At 41.9% G+C, this 25279-nt stretch overlaps 1 protein-coding gene across 2 annotated transcripts; it reads right to left on the bottom strand.

The window, feature by feature from the left end:
- Positions 1-99: 99 nt before the first annotated feature.
- Positions 100-24141, bottom strand: CARD19 (caspase recruitment domain family member 19). Of its 2 annotated transcripts, none has more exons than XM_072126719.1 (6): positions 24013-24141; positions 10017-10159; positions 7350-7503; positions 6782-6841; positions 5233-5304; positions 100-3929 (listed from the first exon to the last, which is right to left on the bottom strand). In XM_072126719.1, the coding sequence occupies exons 1-6, from the start codon at positions 24032-24034 to the stop codon at positions 3814-3816; spliced, it is 567 nt and encodes a 188-aa protein (XP_071982820.1). In that variant the 5' UTR covers positions 24035-24141; the 3' UTR covers positions 100-3813. The 2 variants fall into 2 exon arrangements, with proteins under 2 accessions (XP_071982820.1, XP_071982819.1); XM_072126718.1 differs by lacking the exon at positions 24013-24141 and adding an exon at positions 17097-17463.
- Between the last annotated feature and the right edge of the window lie 1138 nt (positions 24142-25279).

Genomic DNA, 25279 nt, shown 5'->3' with positions numbered 1-25279 from the left:
TAGAGGAGAGTTTGACTACCAGAACTCCCAACAAGAACTAATATGGATCTCATTCATATCAGTAAATATTATTTTCATAAATAGAAAACAAACATAGACTTAAGTGATAAAAACCTTTAATATAGAAAAATAGTACATTAGCCATAAACTATAATAGCTGCAGATCATAGACAGTCAGTAGAAGGCAACAGTGTGTACAAAGTATCTCCTTACACCCTGGAGAAGGTTATAAAATACTGCAAGCACTGAGCAATGATTTTAGCTCTGGAGCACCGTGTATATTGCAGGGCGGCTCATGTTACTATATCCATTGGGTACATGGGAGTGTAGGGCAGCACATCGTGTAGTGGATTAGTGTAGAAGAAGGAAATTCCCTAATATTGTCTTATAGGCCGTTTAAAAGCTTTGAGTTTCTGACAATCATGAATAAAAAAAAATTGTCCATAAAATGTCCGAACCATTTGTTGTATACATTGCTGAAGCAGGGAGCTACAATACTTAAATTTCCCATAAAATAACTATTATTTTAACTATTTCAGTGCAATTTTAGGCGGTCGCCTTATGTATGGTGAAGCTATAACAGGAAAGTGTGAATAAAGAATGAAATACAATGGGGGGGATTTACTAATTCTGGCGCAAGCACGACTGTTGGCATCGGAGATCAGTCTCCGGAAAGCACAGCCCGATGTATTAAAGTGGTGCACGGCTGTAAGTAAATAATTGGTACACGGTAATAATTAGTCGTGCGCCATAAAAATGCAGATATCAATGAGATGTGCGCCAAAATCTTACATGGACGGCGCATTAATTTTGTTCTCAGACCATTTTTTTCCTCGTCTGTTGTGCGCCAAAAATTGCGCCTAAAAATGCTGACAAAATACACATAAATGTGGAGGATAATGTGGAAATGTTAGGCCACGCCCACTTGCGCAAAAAAAAAAAGGAGGAGTCGGGATTGTCGGGAACATCTGTTCTTTCTGGCACAAACTCATTATAAATGATCCACAACAATTCTGTGCCCAAAAAACCCCCGAAAAATCCTGGCATTTTTTAGGCACAGAGATGATAATACATCTGTCCCAATATCTTTCTTAATACAATAATCTGTAGCTGAATCACCGGAGAGAATCTAGATCATTTTATATACCCGAATATAAACATTTTTGACCGGAGATAAATACTGTCAGGCCTGAGCTGCTTATGGGAAGGGATCCCTTGAGAGATCAGAACTGTCCATTATTGGGCTGATAAGACAATCAACCCTGCTTTCTAAAAGACACCCCCATGGACACCCAGCAGTGGAATCCAATAACTAATTTACTAATAATAACTGAATTTTTAATGCGGCCATGTGAGTTCACTGCAAAAAGGCCCACTGAGGCTCTGTCACCCAGGGGCCTACTGAAACCCCGTGCCGACCCTGACTGATACACATCTAATGTGTAAGACCAAGACCAGGTATAATGTCTATCTGTAATATAATGTGCATTTGGACAAAATACAAAGCCAGTGCTAAGAGTGCATTAAAATAATGTTAATAAATATATATTAGATGTGGGTAAAGCCTCAAACATTTATGAGGAAAATCCCATATTAAGTTCATAGCACTACCTGATTTCTGAGATTTTGCTAAATTTACGTCTATAACGACATATAGTGTAGTAGCAACAAAGGAAGGAAGGCACTCAAAGGATTAAAGGAAACCTACCATCAAAATTTATCATCCATAAACCAGGGACACTTACCGTACTTATAGATCCAGGCACCGTGACTGTGGTAATCTGCTTATGTTTGTCATCTATGACTCCATCCTTCTAAAATCAAATTAGAAAATTATGCTAGTGAGCCAAAGAGGCCCTGTGTGCGTTGCCAGAGCCCCTCCATGCTGTAGCTTCAAAGGCTGTTGCACTGTGGATGAGCACTTCCTCCTCCCACTGTGTAAGATTACAGCAAGCGGAGGATGAGAGAAATACTATGGAAGCAAGGCAAGGGGGAGACAGTGAAAGAGAAGCTACAACACGGAGTAGCTGTGGCAATAAACTTCCAAAGCTCTCCTGCCTCATTGGCATAATTTTAAAAGTTGATTTTAGAAGGAAGGAGGCCATGGATAACATAAGAAAATTACCAGTCACCTGGTGCCTGGACCTATCAGTAAGTGTCCCTGGTTTATCATGCTGGATTTAGATGGTAGATTTCCTTTAAATCATAGGTGCATTACCAAATGCTCACCATCAGAACACAGCTTTCCAGAAACAGTTCTGTTTATATGGAAAAACCTTGTAGGAATCTACAAACTTTTGCAGAATCACCCCCACTATGTATGGAACAGATTTTTATATACAACATTTTTTGCTAACAAAAGTGCCACAAGTGAACACCAGAAAAGCTTTTACTGTTTGGTACAGTATTTTATATTTACTTGTCATGAAAAGGAAGCCCTTATGTCGGAAACATTTTACACAGGTAGTGATCACGTTCAGAGCTGTATCATACTGCCTATGTATGCGTACATGCAGCACTGAATTAAAGGACATCTACCCTCATATTAACTGATGGTAGATGACTATTACTTACCTACCCGTCCCTTCCCAGTGTGTCCCAAGCTTCATTTCTTATTATGTACAGAAATGCAGCCATACAAAGTTATATGTTTATAAGATATGACCCTGTGATGCTCTGCACTGTAATATAATCCCAGCCGCTTCTGAAAGCCGCATCGGATCTCTTTTCAAATCTCCCCGAGTCTGAGGGTGCTCTGCAGAGCACCACATGCTAATTTGCATATCTTATACACTGTATTTTATCTTGCATGCCATGCAACGATATAAGAAATGAAACTTGGGGCACACGGGGATATATGTCATAGTCATCTACCATCAGGTGATCTGATGTTAGATGTCCTTTAAATGTCCTATTGTGTCCATGCAGCTCCACAGGGGACGGCGCTAGGTGTAATGTCTTATTGTTTAAGGGTTAATATTGTTTAAGGGTTAAGTACTGTGGGGACCTGCACTGGGTGTGATATCCTATTATGTCTATACAGTGTAGCCACTCTGCAGGGGCGGGCGCTGTGTGTTGTTCTATTGTGTCCATGGAGTATATCTGATCTGCAGGGGCCAGCACTTGGCGTGATGTTTTATTGTGTCCATGCTGTGTCTATTATGTCTCTAAGCTATACACAGAGTACACCGAGCAGATAATTGCTCATGTCACATAACTCTTAGGCAGTTTAAAATAAAAGTAACTTTAACCCCCATAAATCCAAAAAGCAAAATGTAGCTTAAAATATTTATAACATGAAAAACCATCTATATCATCCAACATGCAAAAGCCTGACATGAATATGTCTGAATGCAACGGCCATAGACCGCCATTGAAGTCAAGTGAGAACCCTTTTATCCGCTATAAAAATAATGAAAAAACAAATTTTCTGAAACTACAGAATGAGAAAACTTTTGAGTTCCCAAACACTAGAAAAATAAAACTGAGCTTGACCCATTTTAAGAACTTTGATACTTTGTTTCGTAACGGTTCATTTACATTTACCAAAGTTCTCGTAATAACAGAACATTCCGTATTGGTCTTTGGTCCCCAATATATGCTCCGAAGACTTTGGATGACAATATTTTTTGGAAAATTCCAATAAAATTCCTCCTTCTATGTATATAAGATATTTGTTTTTTCCCTTGTGTGGTTGGATATAATCTAAGAACACCATGAAGAGGTAACGTCCTTAATCTTTGGTACAGGTATACATTCGAGTAGTGCATGGCAGGTTTCTTCAAGTATTTAAGCTTCCAGAGGCTGCGGATTTCATGGACTCAGTGCCGTCTCTTCCAAAAAAGATATTAAGATGTTTCTGATGTGTCGTCCAAATCCAATGGCAGAATATCCAAATACTTTCTTGGCTGAGCTAGGTGACCTCACCTCTGCAATGAAACATTAATGGTAAGTCATGAGTATTAGGAACTAGGCTACACACCTGTGTTCAGCATTTTGTGTGTGTCCCCTACTATGATCAAAAAACAGGAAACAAACCAACAGCCTGGGTCTTTTTTTCTCACATTAATAATGGAAGCAAAACGGATGGTACGAGGTCAAAGGGCAATGGAAGGTGTTCTGTTTTTAGTTTCTGTTGCGTTCTCCTATGTTCTCATGCACGGGACTGTAAATGTCGGCTGTGAGCCCGCCACAAAAAGGACAGCTAGCTCAAAACAGAGGTCTCTTGGGCAGTCACGATGGCACAAAGGTCCTACACCTGCCCATTTTTGTTGCGCAGCAGCTCAGCTTCCTATGGAGATAGGAGGGGTGAAAGAGATCACCACCCCATCATCTCCACCCAACTGAAAATGGGCTGCAAACCCTGCCTAATTTGGAGCCCGCTTTTGCACACGCATGTCTGCATGAGACCTCAATGGAGTGTGAAATGGAAAACTTAGATGGAGGTGTGAACTGAGCCTTACACATAATCCATTAACACAAAACATGCTCTATTTTCAAAGATCTTATAAGAGAATTCAGGAGTCACAGAGATAGCTGGCAGACAAACAAACATTACGCCCGAGGCGATGTCATGTGTATAGTTGGTGTTTGAAGACCTTCTCTGATAAGGTCTTGGTGTGTACACTGATCACAATCTGTGTTGTAAGGATACCAGAGTTGGAGGAACTTTTTTCTTTCCTTATTACAGTGAATTTTACAGTATTTTTAGTTATTACATTACACTGAAGACAGGGGAGGAGTCTTTTCATTAGTTTTATCTATTTAAAGGGGCGTCAGGTAGTACATGCTCCCTGCTGCTCTATTCACCTCTGATGGAGATAGCGGAGAGCAGTCCTGCGCTTTTTCCATCAGTGCCATAAACAGTGAATGGAACAGCAGACAACATGTTTAACCAACTGCTCTATTCATTTGGGGTTCAACTGATCCCCAAATAGCCACTTCATATGGTACAACCAATCATAGGGATCATAGGGATCCTACTGATCAGCAAGTTGTCACCGGAATATCCCTTTAACATTATGTAACTGATTTTAGGTTCAGTTCACATCTGATGTAATTTTTTTGTTAAAGGAACAGACTTTATTATTTTTTTCCACCTATTTGACAGAGCCTGGAAGACAGATGTGAAGATAATGTTCCTTGTTGGAAAAAAAATCTTACGTGTTATTCTTTATTTTGTTGTATTTTTTTTACAGTTATATTTTTTTTCTTATTTACAAAAAAACTTACCTGGATTATTGTAATACATTAAAAATGCCAGTCCCGCTGCCACACTAAAGCATGCCAGGAAGAAGACAGGTCCTGGGAATGGAAAACATGCATGAGAATACATATAATATGTGGGGGGTTCATCCGCTAGGATCTGCACCATTACAGAAAATGAAGGACATTAACCCTTTCAGTGCCAATGGTCATTGGGGCCAAAAAACCCAGGTCAATGTTTGACGTTCAGCTATGCACTTCTTAAAATGATGATATCTCTGGAAAAGCTTTACATATCATAATTTTTAAACATTTTTTTAAAATTGCCAATAATTTACTATAAATGTGAGAAAATGTGAAGATTTTTTGTCATTTTTTCAAATAAAGGGTTTTTTAAAAAGTAGTAACCTTTACCAAACTACGTTATAAATATGTACAGCATTATTCCATCAGCCTTTCCTAGGTCTAGCTACAGATGCAGAGAGAGGGTGCATGTACTTCTGCAATAATGTAAAGTGAAAATGTTTCCTGCAGCTTCTTCTATATTCTGCCCTCAGATGACAGACTGGAGGGGGAGACTATGGATGCCTACCAGAAACGGAGATAACCACTCTTAAAGTTACAATCGGCATAGAAAGCTGTACATAAAAACCAACTTTTTTAGTCTCCACTAACACTCTAACACTAACACTAAAACTTTTTTAGGCTCATTTGCATACAGTCCTTCATCCTGGGGGTAGATGCCCTTTAAGTCACAGAATGATGCAGATTGACAGAAGTTTTTCATTATTTCTAGTAACCGCAACTCAAGTATGTTTTATAAAAATTACGATTGTACGCTGCACTACACATTCAAAGCATGAAGACACGCATGCAATGCGTATGAATAAAACCCCATCCCTTTCGCTGGATCTTGATAAATCTGGCAGTCGGCTGCACCAGTGTACAATTTTACACCAGTCCTCTTTAGCCCCAAATCGCATAGAGAAGGGGCTGGGGACTGTAGGGGATTTCCGGTGATGGTGCAGAAGGTGGCTAAAAAGGCGACTGGCCCCTTATTTAGGCAGTCCCAAAAAGGGGCTGGATTGGGCGGGCATGTTGGGGCCCACCCCGTGGTTTTAAAAGCACTGGGGGCACGTGGAGGGGCCTCTTTCCTTCTGCCCTCAGGACTGAGCGGCGAGAAGTCTCCCACCCACCCTGCCCTCAGGTTAATTTTCGTTTACAGGTGGTTTTCCGGTTATGAATATTTTGGGCTTAGTTTACAAGTCCCTACAGTCTTGTCTGCACTAGTTACTGGCCCAAGCTATAGCAGGTGCAGATTGTATCACTCCTACTCCATCGCCCAGCATGGAAGTGGCATAAGGGGAAAAATAACCGCAATTTCTGGCCGTACGAATGGAACTGCCATTTCTTCAAGGTTTGTACCCCAGAAAATTGAGGTGCAAGCATTGAAAAACGTTCCCCATAGTGTTTACCTAAGAACCTAGGACCAAGGTATCCTGACCACCACATCCATAGTGGGCATGTAAACTATAAGTGCTGTGGGGCAATCACAAGATCTGTACTAGTTACTTACCATGGTCATTGAGGATAATATTCTCTTGGTTTGGACTGAGGGCTAACACATCCGAGGTATCTGCGATAATAAAGAAACACAGAAAAAGTTTACTGGTTTAAAATACTCAACATCTTAGTTATGATAAGATTAGCAGGTAATGCATAGGTGCCTCTAGAGGGGGTACTTGAGGGGACATGTGTCCCTACTGTTCTAATGGTCGTCCAGGGTCTGACCACTGTGATCATAATGTGGACAGGTGATAAGTGTCCTTAGTGGGAACACCTCCTCAATAAGTGAATGTCATAGCAGCAATACTCACCTAAAGTTTAGAAAATGTTTAATAAAGTTATTAAATATCCCAAAAATCTCTCATTTTACCCCTTTAAAATGTAAAAATATTAAAACCATCAAAAAATAAATATGACTGATATCACTGTATCTAGAAAAGCTATAAGTATTAAAACTTAAGGCAGTGATTTTATCCATTTGGTTTCACATAAGATCATTGCAGGTAGCAGCCCTGGCTACAATGGGGGTAGGACTTGGTCAAGGTTTTGGGGTCCCTGTGCTGTCCGCTGTGACTTACTGTGGTTGCTTCTGCTGGGCAGGGTGGCATACACATTGTCTGCATTGTTCTGTAGCGCCCTGTAAAACTCCTGGCATTCTCGCTCCCCCGTCCTATGTAGATGCTTGAGAAGATCAGACAGCCGTGTGCGCAGAGGCGTCTTCAGACTCCGAAACTGATAAAAAAATTAGAAATTGAAATCCATAGAATATAAATTTCAAAGTACAGGTCTCCACAATATACACACAGCATTTAAAACAGTTTTGGCGGTCAACTTAAAGGGGTATTCCTATGAAGACAAGTATCTTATATGTGCTCAGGATAACAAAATAACACATTCTCTAATCCACTGTTATTAACAAACATACAGCATTTCACAGATATAGAAAATTCCAAAAAGTATCCAAAGCACCAGCATTCAGCACATCCTATTGGAGCTATATACAATATGAGGAAAGATATGTCTAAAATACTTTATCTTTAATACAAATCATAAAAAACATAAACAAGACCAGTATATGTAGCTGATTAAAGATAAAGTATTAATGATATGACTTGTTTATGTTTTTTATGATTTGTATTAAAGATAAAGTATTTTAGACACATCTTTCCTCATATTGTATACACTCACCGGCCACTTTATTAGGTACCATGCTAGTAACGGGTTGGACCCCCTTTTGCCTTCAGAACTGCCTCAATTCTTCGTGGCATAGATTCAACAAGGTGCTGGAAGCTCCTCAGAGATTTTGGTCCATATTGACATGATGGCATCACACAGTTGCCGCCAGTCTGAGATGATTCCAGCTTTATGACATGGCGCATTATCCTGCTGAAAGTAGCCATCAGATGTTGGGTACATTGTGGTCATAAAGGGATGGACATGGTCAGCAACAATACTCAGGTAGGCTGTGGCGTTGCAACGATGCTCAATTGGTACCAAGGGGCCCAAAGAGTGCCAAGAAAATATGCCCCACACCATGACACCCCCACCACCAGCCTGAACCGTTGATACAAGGCAGGATGGATCCATGCTTTCATGTTGTTGACGCCAAATTCTGACCCTACCATCCGAATGTCGCAGCAGAAATCGAGACTCATCAGACCAGGTAACGTTTTTCCAATCTTCTACTGTCCAATTTCGATGAGCTTGTGCAAATTGTAGCCTCAGTTTCCTGTTCTTAGCTGAAAGGAAGGGGCACCCGGTGTGGTCTTCTGCTGCTGTAGCCCATCTGCCTCAAAGTTCGACGTACTGTGCGTTCAGAGATGCTCTTCTGCCTACCTTGGTTGTAACGGGTTGCGATTGGAGTCACTGTTGCCTTTCTATCAGCTCGAACCATTTTGCCCATTCTCCTCTGACCTCAGGCATCAACAAGGCATTTCCACCCACAGAACTGCCGCTCACTGGATGTTTTTTCTTTTTCGGACCATTCTCTGTAAACCCTAGAGATGATTGTGCGTGAAAATCCCAGTTGATCAGCAGTTTCTGAAATACTCAGACCAGCCCTTCTGGCACCAACAACCATGCCACGTTCAAAGGCATCAAATCTTCCCCATACTGATGCTCGGTTTGAACTGCAGGAGATTGTCTTGACCATGTCTACATGCCTAAATGCACTGAGTTGCCGCCATGTGATTGGCTGATTAGAAATTAAGTGTTAACGAGCAGTTGGACAAGTGTACCTAATAAAGTGGCCGGTGAGCGTATAGCTCCAATAGGATGTGCTGAATGCTGGTGCTTTGGATACTTTTTGGAATTTTCTATTTTTTCTTGTTTAGTGATACTCTAAACTACCCAACAGCACAATCATCTGCAGGTGGGAAGTGTTTGCTGAGTAGCCCCAACTATTTCTATTTCACAGATATAATTTGATCAGTCCTGCTGTACACAATTTCAGTTGCCCCATAGACACGACCCTGTAACTTCTGACTACGCCAGCTTACAGGCCTATAATTACCTGGCAAAGTTTTAGAGCCTTTTTAAATATTGGCACCACATTCACCTTTAGACAATGGCACAGCAATAACAGAACTCTGGGGTGTAACCCATCTGGACCAGGAGCCTTGTATACATTTATATTATTGAGCGTAGATTGGATCATGTCTACATTCAGCCAGTCTAGTATATTACAGGATGCATGACCCACACTAGCACCGTCCGCACCAGAAGTTCTTTCTTCTATCTTATAAAAGGAGCTAAAAACCCATTTAGTATCTCCACCTTCTCTTGGTCTGCAGTCACCAAAGCCATAGCTGTTTTGCTATCTTTGGCCACCCATCTTTTTATTTTGTAATTTGGTTGATTTTATTTCCTTCTTGCAGAACTTAGTAAGCATTACTTGATTCCTTATTACTAAGACCCTAGCAATCAGCAGAAAAATATAGAAGGGCTTACAGAGAAGGAGGTCAGGTACACGCAGGAGAACCAGAGGTAAAATAAAGTCATACACACATCATATTGGGCTGTACATGGCCCCATAGAACAGGTGTAAGAACACCAGACGTGGGTCTGCATCGCAATCACCAAATGCTGTACCCTAACATCGCTACTGAATTTCTGGTGACTTGTGGTTTCAATACGACCCCTCACATTGGCAAGTCGCCGCTGCCTTATACACCATATACTTTGTATGTCAAACCACTGAACAACCAGATTAACGAAGGACAAAAAAACTGCAGGAAAAATATTACCTTTTCAGCTTCCCTATTAGAAAGAACCTGAGGATAGACACGATTTAGCTGCAAAATGATTTTGTCCACAATCCTCTCAGTCAGATTCCGGTTACTTTTCAGGTACGCTGTGTCCTGGAGGAGCCGGTCCGAATATGTATGGTCTGAAAAATAGGAAAAACAGCACAACAGTAAGAACTAGTGTGTGAATATCTGAATAGATTGATGAAAATCTGACCATGCAGATTCAATAGATGTCCACAGCTATTCCTCCAAACACTCAACACATCACAAACAGTGAGGCGGTAATAAGACTGCTTTTGCTGAAAATGGCGAGTTCTTACCCCACTATGTCCGAATAACTACAGTTTACAAGGCTTTTAACCCATAATGAAATGTTAAACGCCATTTCCATCGTTACTCCTGACCATAAAACATTTCCCGGGAATTAGGTCCAGCACAGAAGACCTAGTGTTGTGCATACAATTGCTCATTGTATAATTTAACATAAATGACTTTGCTACGTTCCATCTTAATCACTCTTTCAATCTTCCCAAAAGATTCCAAAAAGCCACGTTTCCCTATATTTGTACAGATAATCAAAATCCTTTTATGATCCCCAGGAGACTCTATGGAATCACTTAGCTATATGCACTCAGGCAAGACAATTACATTGACAGCGACTGTGCTACAAATCCGTGTTAAATATGGCAATTACTGACTCCTTTGTGGTGGGTTATGGGATGGAGCCAAAAAAATGTGTCTTTATCAGGGCACTTCTGGAACAACCAAAGGATTCAATAGATGGAGTGTTACAATGTTGTAAAATAATGTTACATACATACTTGTTTTATCCAATAGTCACACTACAGCTTAAATATATAGGTCAGATGTAGGACGCTGCACCGTACAACTGTGCCCCCATGGCCAGCCTCAGCTAGTCCTCCCACCATCCTCCTATAGAAATGCATGCTCGGATCCACATGGAATTTCTTAGGCTACATTCACACGGCCGTTGCCCGCCGTACCGTAGTGCTGCTCACCCCCGCCCCTCTCCATGGAGATGTATGGCGCACGGCGCCGTAATACGGGAAAAGATAGGACATGTCCTATCTTTTTCCCAGGTACGGAGCCGCATGTGTGCTCCACCGTACTGCTCCCGTAGGGCGCTGTGCGCCCACTGCCATCTATGGGGGACGTATATCAGCCGTATATACGCCGGCCGTATATACGTCCCCCTTGCGGCAGTTTGAATGTAGCCTTAGGAATAGGTTGCCTTCAACGTTTGACAGCAGTTTATAAACCCAGGCTATAATCTAACACTTGTGATAATAGCAGCATACTTAGCAATGAGTGTAGGTGCAGCAAAGGTAAACCTCCCCTTTAAGCACCCAGGCAGAATACTGACTAGTATAGCCGCAGTCTGCATCAATCTCCAGATTTAATACTAAAGGTTTAATTATTTTATTTGACGTGGCCGTCACACCGCACACTAATCCGCTTACCTAGCGCTCGGCTGACTCATCTAATTTAACATATAATAACCTGTATTCCATGCAGAATTTCCTCCATGCATACAAAATAACCATCTGCAGCTTCCGACAATGGATTTGATGTTGCTTAATGGAATGGAAACAAACTTTTTGCTAATGGGCGTAGAAGCTAGAAATTTAACCTTTCCTTTACACATGAGCAGGGGAATCTGTGCCTTCCTGACACTGTACTAAAAGCATAAAAGACATGTGTGGCAACTATATGGTTAAAAAAAGAAGGACTTCCTAGTTTGTTCATCATAACATTTAAAAGGACTCTATTACCAGCTTTTACACAAGTAATCTAGAGATGACCTTTCTAAATTCCCCTCTTTTCTGTTAAAATGTTCCCCTCTTTTCTGTTAATATTAATATGTATAAAAAGAAAAAAAAAGTCACTTTTTGCCTAAAATGAGTCAAGTTGAGAGGTTGTAGAGGGAGCGTTATTTTAGACACCCGTATCTTGGGCTCTAGTACCTTGAATCATGTATTCAGCATTAGATTTAGGCTGCGTTCACACATGGTGATTGCCGTGTGCTTAAAAACACGAGGCAATCCCCCATGGGCTATGGAAACACATATGCCATTGGCCCGAGAACCACCCACAGTGATTTGCCTTGTGTTTCTAAATGCAAGGCAAACGCCACATGTGAACACAACCTAAGGGCTCCCAAAAACGTTTTTCGCATTGTGAATCACAGATTGTGCCGTGTCCTGTTTCACTTTACATGTTTCAGTGTTATAGCCCCTTCATTCTCCGATTGGTAAGGGTCCCACCGATTAATAATAAAGATATGGAATATCCTTTTGTCACAACACCACTTTATTACTAAGAGAATACCTCTTATTCAGGGAATACTTTGTAAAAATATGTAAATGAAACAGAGCTCTCCAGCCAAAATCACCTCAGCGCCTCTTGTCTTCCCCACCACTCAATATGTGCAGAGCCAAGAGGCGCTGAGGTGATGTCGGCTGGAGTGCCTCTGGATGATTTACATATTTTTATAAAGTATATTCCGCGATAAAACGGGTGTTAAAGAAAAAAAAAAAAAAAAAAGGAGGTTCCCCTAGGGCAGTGGTGGCGAACCTATGGCACGGGTGCCATTGGCGGCGCTCAGAGCCCTTTCTGTGGGCACACGGGCCATTGCCCCAGCACACCACACATTCAAACAATCTTCCTGAAGTTCCAAAACTTGCTGCTTTTGGTCCTATATTAAAGTGATACTTACTTCGCTGCTTGGGAATGTAGGAACAGGGAGAATGAGTAGAAAGGGCGAATTATCTTTGGAGGACCTCCTGCTAGCCCCATGATTCTCTGTATACAGAGGGACACTGGAAAGAAGCTAAAATGATGAAAATTTTCCATCTTGTACTCAGGAGGCCAATATAAACGAACGTTGTTGAACAACAGCGAGCAATAAGTTACTGCTTTAATTTTTTGTTGGCACCTTGTGATAAATAAGGGGGGTTTTGGGTTGCAGTTTGGGACACCAAACACCAAAAGGTTTGCCATCACTGCCCTAGGGTAACAAGCATGTCACTGAGGACAGTCTACTCTCAGTAAATCTGATAGCAGATGGCATTTACAGAATTGCCTTTTAAAGGGAACTTAATTTTTGTACAAGTTTTGCTGACATTTGCCATACCCCTGCTCTATACACTATGACCTCTAGGAAAGGAATGATAGGTATTTATTATATTGTCAGATAGGGAATACCATTCCATGTCATTTTATCATTTCTTATTTTTGTTATGTAATAAACCATAATTACCTTATGGTATTCTGTTTATAACCTATATAAAACATATATGTTCACTCTCTTGAATCTTCTAAAGATGGGACCATAAACTAATAAAGAATGTTTTATTGTCAGCATCTACATCTCTGGATGGAAGCCATAATAACCAGCGGGACTCCTATAGTCATGGGTTTTATTGCTGGATTAAAGCTATAGTACTATGATATTGGGTGGTACAGGAGTATTAGGTCTAGTGTGGACATCATAGAGGCGAGATCATTCTATGTCTGGGCTGTTGCCGAATCAATGGCCATTAGGAATAAGTAGACCATGTGGAAATGCTTCCATTGTATTTTATTGATCAGAAAACAAGTGAATGAAAATAGAAAATTTCTCATTATATGATGTACTAAAATTATAGCAGCATCAATTGCTGACCCCTTCCTCCTTTCCCGAGCGGCAACGTGTGCCCGCAGTGTTACGGTACAGCGGGCACACGTTCCTGTGAATTTAGCCTCACTTGGAAGTCTCATAATCTTGCGGGTGCACCGGGATTAGAATGAAGAGGAGCGCAGGCAAGTTTGTCTGGTTTGTTTTTTGTTTAACAGGACGGTTGTTATCCTTACAGGGACAATCACAGCTCCCTACATTATGCTGTGGCCATGAATGCAACTCTGACACAAACACTTAAATGGGAGCGTCACAGTCCCTATGACATAGAGCAGGGCACAAAACCTATACTATGATTGCAAATCAATGGACACATAATCTACCAAGTAAAACTCGAAAGATCGTGTGATCTCTAATGTTCTTACTCTCAGCAAATCTCACATGCCCCTGGGGGGGAAAAGGGAGGGTGGCGCGTATTTTGCGAATAGGCTATAAATTATACATTTTTGGCTTACCACATCGCTATGTAAAAATAGCAAATATTCTAAAGACATATTACAAAGATATGAGGCTCCCAATGGGCCAAGGTCAATAAGATACGGTGCGTCCCTTTAATTCATCCTCCCCTGTCATATCTTGTACATGTTATCTTCTGTACACGCTACATAAATAAAATCAAAGCTGTGGCATCTTGTAAACCTCAGGCAGAACAGTGCCGATAAATGACAAGCTCAAAAAGACCCTTTAAGATGCAGAACCCTTGGGCTAGCCTTTCAAAGCACAGAGATGATGATGTCTGAATGAAAAATATGATTCATCCTTCCCTCTGTTCATGTATTACTGTGAAGCACTGCTCTTATCCCTGATAATTAAAAAAAAATTAATAAATAAGTTTTCTATGCTTATATGCAACTCACCTGATTCAAGTCCTATGATAACAATAGCATGAAGTATATGCAGTGATCACTGCACTGCCATGCCTCCTTGCTCCTGATTGACAGGTCTCACTGCTAGGACATGCTGCTTTTTGGAACATTGAGAGAGAGAGAGTTCTGTTACATCTTTGGGCACTTCATGTCAAGTGTGTCCTGTTACATTTGAAGTGTCTACCCTTTTAGGTATCTGATCACATAAAATAACAGTAACCTCAATGGAAGATTGGGAGGAGTAGAAGTCCATGGAGGCTGCTGTGATCATTCCAAGATACTGCCATGTGATCAAATGCATACACGGGGTAAATGTTTCAAATGTAACTGGGTAAAGGACCTTAGATGACATCACCCTTGTCACACCACATGGTGAGAAGAGGTATGGGACGTGGGGAGAAGTAAATGGGAGGGCCTGGCCGAGTAGGACACGTCCCCTCTGATGTCTGGTAATATAAGATGATTTATGGGGATGTAAGGGAAACCATTTTTAGCTAAAAGAAAGGTATCAGTTAGTTAATATGGCTCTATGGGAACCCGTCACAGGCTGTATTTGTGAAAATAAGGTTCCCTTTAACTTTTCTGTGGCCATTAATAATGATGGCCAAATCTATGACCAAATAATGATTGGAATGGAAATAATGGCACTGAACAATTAATATCAACAATTGCTGCTTGCTAGGGACAGAAGATATACCTATTTAGATGGACTTGGAATTGGCTAGGACTAGAAATATAAAACAGCGGCAGCTCTGTCAACATTAAAGTGCATGGAGTTGCAGTACCACACACAACCTGTTGAGAGGTGCAGTGCTGTTTTTGGTAGAAAGCAGCCATGTTTTTATAATCCTAGACATTGCCTTTCAGCTCCAAATACACATGTGATAACCGTTAGCCCTCAGCAATCTCTCTACAACTCATGAGGGTTTGGGGGATACATTCGGGGCACATTTACTTACCCGGTCCTGTTGCGATCCAGCGGCACGTTTTCCGACGAGGATTCGGCTCTTCCGGCGATTCACTAAGGTCGTGCGCCCGATGTCCACCAGGTGTTGCTGTTGCGCCGAGGTCCGCCGGAGTTCACCATCCTATTCCTGGTGCATGTAAGTGCGTGTCAGGCGACACATTTTTTTTAAAGAAAAAAATACAGCGGATTTTCCCTTAGTAAATGAGCCCCAATGGCTGTAATACGGATTTACTAAGAACTGATAGAAGAAACTGCTGAAATAAAAAACTGAATAATGTCCAATTCTGACAGGTAATGGGGGCTGATTTGAAGTTTCAGGTTTCTTCTTGCAGGATGAACAGCGGGGAAGAGGCACCTGCTGCAGCCAGTTGTCTTACTACCCACCACAGGACTATGAGAAGGAAACTGATTGAGCTTATGCTACATATATAGAGCAGTTTATATTTAATATTAATGTTATGATATATTTAGATTCATAACTTATATATACACAATGCTCAGCAGCAGTAAAAAAAAAAAAAAACCTGTGGTGGCTCCTAGAAATTGCTTTTAGGAACAAGAATTACTGGAAAAGGCTGACGTTGTAATTTATGGCGGCTCATACCAAAAACAGCCTCCACAATTATGAGGTTGATGCTATTTACTGCATTCTTCCAAGGGATCACAGCCATGAACTCTGTATGTGTATTTCTTTTATTTATACATAAATGTATACAGAGAAACATTTAACATAAATATAACACGGCTCCTCTCTGTAACCACTCCATAGATGTGGGACACTTGGCTATGGTAGCACTAGTTATCTTAGGCCCCTTTCGCACAAAACCTTTTGCGTTCAGTTTTCTCGTACATGTATTTAGGGATAACTTAGGTATAAATTTTGTGTAATGGATTCACTTATGGATGTCAATAAGTAATGGATACTTATTGATGTTATTTTCCTAGTGCTGTTTTTGCCTGGCTGTAATCTCAGGTTCTAGCAATTTTTGTGTTGTGTTGGGTTAACATCTTCACTAGCATTTCTTTTTTGTGTTCTATGTAGACAATAAAAAAAATTCATATCCTTGACTGTAATGAAGTCCATTATTTTATCAAAATATGGTATTTAAAAAAAAAACTAATGGAGCTTCTAACATAAATGTGAAGCCATAACAATATGTTTATTATTAAAAGTTATATAAAAAAGTAAATATTGACCATTTTCTGCTATGAAATAGAGAGCAGATACAAGACACTGGTATCAGAATCGTTCACGTGGATTAGCAGCTCTCATGTCTGCCTGCCATGGCACAGGGTTGGTAAAGTTATCGCTGCAGCTTTATATCCCTAAGTGCCAGCAGCTTGTCCTCACATCACCCCAGATCCATGACTGAGCTACTTCCATTTCCCCCCTGAATTTGCTTATAATAACACTACAATGACACAATGTTATCTACATCAGACATAAATGACAGCTTACAAAGTTACTCAATGTCACCTCCTGCACAGGAGAAGTTTAGTCATAGGGTTACATAGGACTGGTCACAGGGGGGTCCTGGAGCACTGACCTGACATGGTGAGATTAGGAAGTGCTGCAGCCTCCTCTGGTTGATAATGCAGTGTTGAAGCAGAGGACTTCCTTGTTTGGCTGTCTGTCTGTCCCTCCTCTTTACCTTCCATGTCTGCGCTGACTGTCAGTGACAGCAGCAACAAACCAAACCCCTCCAGCTCCAGGCTTGGGTTACACCCAGAGAACACTCCCCTCTGGCTAAGGAGGGACTGCATTTCTGCTTGTGGTTTCCCTTCCCTGCTCAGTGGAGAAGGCAAAATTTTGGAAGTTTTAACCCCTTGTGCATAAGCAGACAGCTTGGTGACCCTTCTACACATCACACGGCACTGAAGTTCATCTGTCTGGCTGCTTGCGTCAATGGTTATCTAGGGAATGACTGGAAAGATTAGCTGGCCTAGAATCACTTTCTCTCACCTTGAAAGCTACCACGGTAATGTTGTAGCTGGGAAAAAATTATTTTACCCCCTTACCCAGCCTTTCCAGATTCCTGAATGGCAAACCTACCAAATGATGTAGTGATGTGGGAACAAGGTGGAATGTATCACAGTATAAGTAATCACTGATGCCATTCAGGAGCCCAGGAAAGCTGGGTGTAACGCACATAGTTAACAGCTAACAAACATCTTCATGTGATTCTATGGGCTCATACACATGGCCACTGTGTGTGACCTGACTTCCTGAGCTGCAAAAATGACCAGGCCCTATTTTGTTATTGTTTGTCTGTTTCTTGATCCACATTTTCAAAGATCTATAATTTTATTTTTTCTTTACCAATTACAGAGTGATATGAAGGCTTGTTTACATTGTAAAAAATGGTGCTTCCCAATGTCAGCATTTAATACAGCATGGCATGTACTGGGAAGCGAAAAAAATTCCAAATGTGTTGAAATTGACAATAAAAAAAACATTTGTGCCATTTTCTTGTGTTTTTTTTTTTACAGCTTTCACAGTGTGCTTCAAATAGGGTTTTAATAGATTTTTAAAAAGTTTAAATCTAGTGTACCAAAAAAATTCTTCATCTTGCCAATAGATTTTTCATACTACGGTGTACGGATCTGGGTAAGGCATCATTTTTTTCAATTGCGACTATTTTGGAGACAAATGTAAGGGGGGGGGGGGGGAGTCACACTTTGAGGGCGCGGTCCCACGTTGCGTTTGCAAACGCAGACGCAGACCAAACCGCGCCCACCGGGCGGTCCGCGGTCCAATCGCATCGGCGTTTCTCTATGTTTCTATTGAAAACGCCGATGCGATTGGACCGCGGAACGCCCGGTGGGCGCGGTTTGGTCTGCGTCTGCGTTTGCAAACGCAACGTGGGACCGCGCCCTAAAGAGGACCTGTCACCTGTAAAAACTGCACTGGGACCTGCTCCTAGTGCTACAGCAAACGACACAGTGTTAGGGTGATATCACACATGGCGTTTTTGATCCGTTTTTAAACATCCGCTTACAGTCCGTTTTTGGCTGTTTACCATGCATTTGGCTACTTACAACCTGTTTATCTATTAAGATAATTGGGAAAAACAGACCAAAAACGCCATGTGTGGCATCACCCTTACACTGCTAGCGTTATCGGAAACATCCGATAACGCTAGCAAACACTGCTGCGCTGTACAATTTTACATGTGACAGGTCCTCTTTAAGGTTTTCATATTTTTTTAAACTTTTGTTTGTTTTACATGGAAAATAAACCCTCGCACAGCTCTGTACACACAAAAAAAAAAAAGTTACAGATTTTTGAAGGTGAGCGAAAAAAGGCTGTGTCCTTTACATTGTGCTAACATTTCTGTTTACAAAATGCAATGTAAACACCACGTGTGAATGCACCCTAAAACATTTTAGTGGATAATGACAAATACATATGGATTCACTAAATTTTTACATGGATTTTGCTGCAGGAATTTCCCTCTCCCGTGCTGCAGATCTCCCATCTCTTGCGGAAACATTCCGCTACCGTAACATAGTAACTGCATCACAATTCCAATACAGAAGCAATTAAGTGAATTATATTTGTAAATTTTATAGTAACATTGATAGTTACTGTAATCCAAATGAAATTGACAGCATCTAAATCTGTAAAAAACATATACTAGCAATGCAGATTGTGTGCAGGAACCCAGAAGCTTTGGGCCTTTGCTGACAACGATCAGTGAAACTATTGCGGCTAAATATCAGGGATTGAGTCCTGTGCGTCCACGTCCACTGCATTGAACTAAAGTTCCAGCTATGAGGCCTACTGACCACAAGCGAGTTTGATGCGTCCAACCCTCATCGTGTTCTTGTGGAATGTCCGTCCCAAACGCACAGCAACTGGAAATGAACTGACAGGTTGAGTTTGGTTCTGGCCGCTGAGCCTTCGGGCCAGATGTTCCAGCAAGCACACAATGTATCCCATCAAACTTGATCATGGGACTTACTCAGGGGTGTGATAAAATGTTACCCACATATATTTACCTCCACAAGGCCATATCATGTATGGGCACCTTAATGTGTTAAAGGCCACCTACAATCTTGTCTCCTTGACCTCCTTAACAATTGTTTATGGTAGAAGAAGACTAGATGTAGCACCTGATGCAGTAATACTATGTATCTTTGGCTGCACGGCCCTCCTGACATCTAGGGCCCCATAGTGGCTGCTATAGTGATAACTATACCGATCTCTCCCCTAGTGTTACTTATGGTATCTGGTTAGTGTTTTTTCATGAATATGACAGACCCCCAAGTGAGCCAAGCCTGGGTCTCCCCGCTTCTACGTGTACCCAGTTCAGGAGGCCATGAGACCCTCTTCATTCACAGGTCATATTGTACCAGGGGGCAACACAAGAAGTGAAGCCCCAGGGAAAATGAACCTCCAGGTTTCTCTATGGATGAAGTGGGTCCAATGAACTCCTGTAACTTTTTGTTAGACAGAGGGCCTGAAATTGGAAGCAGGAACAGAGAAGTAGATTCTTATAGTAAACAAACCTTTTAAAATATATATCTGAAATATTTAAAATATTTACATAACACATTTACATTCTAGATTAACCTACTTGTTTTTAGAAAAATATCTAATCCATTATCTACTCACTTCTGCTGCATAGGATTTGATAGTGGAAAAGTTGTACAGTATATCCTCCCACATTCTGTAATGTGTGCCCTTATCTCCCTGCAGACAAGGGCATAACTAGGAAAGGCAGGACCCCATAGCAGACTTCTGAATGAGGCCCCCTGGGAAAATATACATATTTCTATACTCACACAATTATACACTTACACAGATCTGTCCCAGTAGCTGCTGACCACATGGGGGAAGTACACGGCAGGATAAGAGTTACCTAGTCCTGTTTTTCTGTTGTCCCCTCCCACTCCCCCAACATTTCTTATCTGAGCTGTAGATTCATGTTGTGTGCTGTGGAACATGTGCACTGTATATACATATTATACTTTACAATGTGCAGCATAATATGTATATAATGGTGCACATCCTTTCTTTTGTGTCTCAGGTCGGATGCCGGGGCCCCCTGACACATCGGGCCCCGTAGCAGCTGGGATGTCAACAGTTTAGCCCAGGATGAGGTACGGCGCAGCCTCACGACCACTAAGATAGATAAATCACCGGGGCCAGATGGCATACACCCCCGGGTTCTGCATGAACTATGTACCGTGATAGACAGACCGTTATTTTTAATAATTGGAGATTCACTGAGGACTGCTTATGTTCCACAGGACTGGCGCATAGCAAATGTGGTACCAATATACAAAAAAGGATCAAAAAGTGATCCTGAAAACTATAGACCTGTGAGTCTAACTTCTGTGGTGGGGAAAATATTTGAGGGGTTTGTTAGAGATGCTATCCTGGAGTATCTCACTGTGCACAACCTTATAACCCAGCGTCAGCATGGGTTTATGAGAGATCGGTCCTGTCAGACTAATCTTTCTACGAGGAGGTAAGTTCAAGACTGGATCTGGGGGATGCCCTGGATGTTGTATATCTGGACTTTTCAAAGGCATTTGACACCGTGCCACATAAAAGGTTGGTATATAAAATGAGACTGCTGGGAATAGGAGAAAATCTGTGTATTTGGGTAAGTAATTGGTTTAGTGATAGAAAACAGAGGGTCGTCATTAATGGCACATTCTCAGATTGGGTTGATGTTACCAGTGGAGTGCCACAGGGGTCAGTATTGGGGCCACTTCTTTTTAATACTTTTATTAATGACCTTGTAGTCAAGTTTGAATATTTGCAGATGATACTAAGCTGTGTAAAGTAATAAATACTGAGGTCGATAGTTTAGCATTACAGAGGGATTTGTGGAAGCTTGAGCGATGGGCAGAGAAATGGTTGATGAGGTTTAATGTAGATAAATGTTACGTTATGCACTTGGGCCATGGAAACAAAAAGTATAATTATGTTCTAAACAGTCAATTACTTAGTAAAACTGGAGCTGAAAAGGACTTGGGGGTATTGGTGGATGGTAAACTTAATTTTAGTGACCAGAGCCAGGCGGCTGCTGCTAAAGCAAATAAAATTATGGAATGTATCAAGAAAGGAATAGATTCTCATGATAAAGACATAGTTTTGCCCTTATACAAATCCCTGGTCAGACCACACATGGAATATTGTGTACAGTTTTGGGTACGAGAGTATAAAAAGGACATAGTAGAGCTGGAACAGTGGCAGAGGAGAGCAACCAAGATTATTAGGGGAATGGGGGGACTAGAATACAATGACAGATTACAAAATTTGGGATTATTCAGTTTAGAAGAAAGACGACTGAGGGGAGACCTCATTACAATGTACAAATACCTGAACGGACAGTACAAGGATCTCTCCAAAGATCTTTTTATACCTAGGCCTGTGACCAGGATAAGAGGGCATCCTCTGCGCCTAGAGGAGAGGCGATTCTACCATCACCATAGACAGAGGGCATCCTCTACACCTAGAGGAGAGGTGATTCTACCATCACCATAGACAGGGGACATCCTCTACACCTAGAGGAGAGGCAGTTCTACCATCACCATAGACAGGGGGCATTCTCTACACCTAGAAGAGAGGAGCTTCTACCATCACCATAGACAGGGGGCATCCTCTACACCTAGAAGAGAGACAATTCTACCATCACCATAGACGGGGGCATCCTCTACACCTAGAGGAGAGGCTATTCTACCATCACCATAGACAGGGGGCATCCTCTACACCTAGAAGAGAGACAATTCTACCATCACCATAGACAGGGGGCATCCTCTACACCTAGAGGAGAGGTGATTCTACCATCACCATAGACAGGGGGCATCCTCCACACCTAGAGGAGAGGCGGTTCTACCATCACCATAGACAGGGGGCATTCTCTACACCTAGAGGAGAGGTGGTTCTACCATCACCATAGACAGGGGGCATCCTCTACACCTAGAAGAGAGACAATTCTACCATCACCATAGACAGGGGGCATCCTCTACACCTAGAGGAGAGGCTATTCTACCATCACCATAGACAGGGGGCATTCTCTACACCTAGAGGAGAGGCTATTCTACCATCACCATAGACAGGGGGCATTCTCTACACCTAGAGGAGAGGTGGTTCTACCATCACCATAGACAGGGGGCATCCTCTACACCTAGAGGAGAGGTGGTCCTACCATCACCATAGACTGGGGGCATCCTCTACACCTAGAGAAGAGGCGATTCTACCATCACCATAGACAGAGGGCATCCTCTACACCTAGAGGAGAGGCGATTCTACCATCACCATAGACAGGGGGCATCCTCTACACCTAGAGGAGAGGAGGTTCTACCATCACCATAGACAGGGGGATAATCTACACCTAGAGGAGAGGAGGTTCTACCATCACTATAGACAGGGGGCATCCTCTACACCTAGAAGAGAGGAGGTTCTACCATCACCATAGACAGAGGGCATCCTCTACACCTAGAGGAGAGGAGGTTCTACCATCGCCATAGACAGGGGCATCCTCTACACCTAGAGGAGAGGTGGTTCTACCTTCACCATACACAGAGGGCATCCTCTACACCTAGAGGAGAGGAGGTTCTACCATCACCATAGACAGGAGGCATCCTCTACACCTAGAGGAGAGGAGGTTCTACCATCACCATAGACAGGAGGCATCCTCTACACCTAGAGGAGAGGCAGTTCTACCATCACCATAGACAGGGGGCATCCTCTACACCTAGAGGAGAGGCGATTCTACCATCACCATAGACAGGAGGCATCCTCTACACCTAGAGGAGAGGCAGTACTACCATCACCATAGACAGGGGGCATCCTCTGCGCCTAGAGGAGAGGAGGTTCTACCATCACCATAGACAGGGGGCATCCTCTGCGCCTAGAGGAGAGGCGATTCTACCATCACCATAGACAAAGGTTCTTTACTGTAAGAGCAGTGAGACTATGGAACTCTCTGCCACAGGAGGTTGTTATGGCCGACTCTATGTACATGTTCAAGAGAGGCCTGGATACCTTTCTGGAGGGGGAAAATATCACGGGTTATGGGGATAAAACATTTGTTTAATTCTTAAAGATTGGACTTGATGGACTTGCGTCTTTTTCCGGCCTTATATACTATGATATGGCTGATGTGTGTGCGTGCGTGTACTTCAGGTGCAGGTTCCTTTAGTAACCACTTAAAACTTTTGCTAGGTTTCCAAAAGCTAAAACTAGCTCATCCATTAGCAACTCTTTCACTTGTTCCAATTCTGGACATTTCTGGCAGCAGGTAAGTGGCACCGCAAAATATCTCCTTCTGTATCCCCTCATGATGCCACACATGCCCCTGGCATCACAACCTGTCGCTGCGGCACTAGCCACACGTGTGCAGGCGACAGACTGCAAGAAACTAGGTTTCTTAATAAAAAAACGCAGCAATGTCTGCATAACATCCGGTACCGCACCCCCTCCTGTTATAGCTCTGTACTCACATGCTCGGTACCGGGGGATCATCGCTCAGGTCCCGGGTGACAGCTCATCGCTCGTATTAGAGGTCAAAGCGCTTCAATCTCTGCTGAAACAAAGTGAAACTAGAAGGAGACGTCACATAGGAGTGTAATACACAGCGCGGCCGGCAGGGGTCGCCTAGGAGGGAGCGGCTGGTATGTGAGGAATCCTGCACTGCTCTGTGTGGCCGGAGGAGGCGCTGTGCTGTGTGTTATGTGCACTGCTGAGGTTCCTGCTTATACATGAGCATACAAGAAAAATATCCATCACTTAATGTCCATGGAAACTTTATGTGCTGTGAAATTCCATTGCAGTAGTAAAGATTCTTGTCATTACCTCCCACCTTCCAAAAGCCACAACCATTATTTTTCATTTTTCCATGTACACAGATGTATGAGGGCTAATTATCTGTAGGATAAATTATACTTCCTAGTGAAAATATTTACAGTAATATTCCATGCACTGTAATGGGACGCTGGAAAAAATCCAAAACGCAGTGGAATTGACATAAAAACTCAGTTGTGCCATTTTTTTGCTGGCTTTGTATTTAGTTTGGACTTTAGACCTAGTTTTAGTTAGGTCTAAAATGTGCAGCAGAATTTTTGGCGCACATACTTTATTTTTTTGTTGACCAGGTACCTTTCCAGCAAAAACACTACCATTTTCCGAAGTTGCCGCCCCTCTTAATCGGACAAGTTGTAAAAGTGTCAAAAGAAGGTCTAAAAGCCTTGACACATGAGGCGCAAGGCATTTTAAAGTTTTTTGGCGCAAATCCGTTAAAATGTTCGAGTGGGTTAATAAATCCCCCCCCATTCTTTTTATCTTTTAGGTGAATATGATTGCAGAGATGCCACATTTATGTCTTACTGTTATGTTTTAATACCTTTAACCCCTTAAGGACAGAAGGGTTTTTTCAGTCATTTCTCGCTCTCTACCTTCAAAAATCCATAACTCCTTAACTCCAAAAAATAACTCCATAACTGGAAAAAAAACCGCATTTATGTCACCTGTCTTGTAGGCTCATCTTTTGGGCTCGGTTTTATTCTTTGGTTTGGTACGATCACGGTGATACCAAATTTATAAAGGTTTTATTGTATATATTTTCAAAAAATAAACAAATGTGTACGAAAAAGGTTTTTTTTTTCATCATCTTCTGAGGCTAATAGCTAATAGGCTAATTTTTCAGACTTTGGTGTACGGAGCTGTGTGAGGTGTCATTTTTTGCAAAATGAGTTGACGTTTTGATTGCTA

This window comes from Engystomops pustulosus, chromosome 10, assembly GCF_040894005.1.
Source record: "Engystomops pustulosus chromosome 10, aEngPut4.maternal, whole genome shotgun sequence".
Lineage (NCBI taxonomy): Eukaryota > Metazoa > Chordata > Amphibia > Anura > Leptodactylidae > Engystomops > Engystomops pustulosus.
Note: the sequence above shows the minus strand (reverse complement) of the source record. Positions and strands in the feature narration are given on the sequence as shown.

Bases quoted from the DNA above. Each gene is read 5' to 3' on its own strand.
- CARD19 (XM_072126718.1), bottom strand. From the start codon at position 17,415: ATGTGTAGAAGGGTCACCAAGCTGTCTGCTTATGCACAAGGGGTTAAA. The intron at 10,160-17,096 runs GTCAGTGCTCCA...CCTATTTTTCAG, and splicing joins TCCTAATCTCACCATGTCAG to ACCATACATATTCGGACCGG. The intron at 5,305-6,781 runs GTAAGTAACTAG...TTCCATTCCCAG, and splicing joins TATTATCCTCAATGACCATG to GACCTGTCTTCTTCCTGGCA.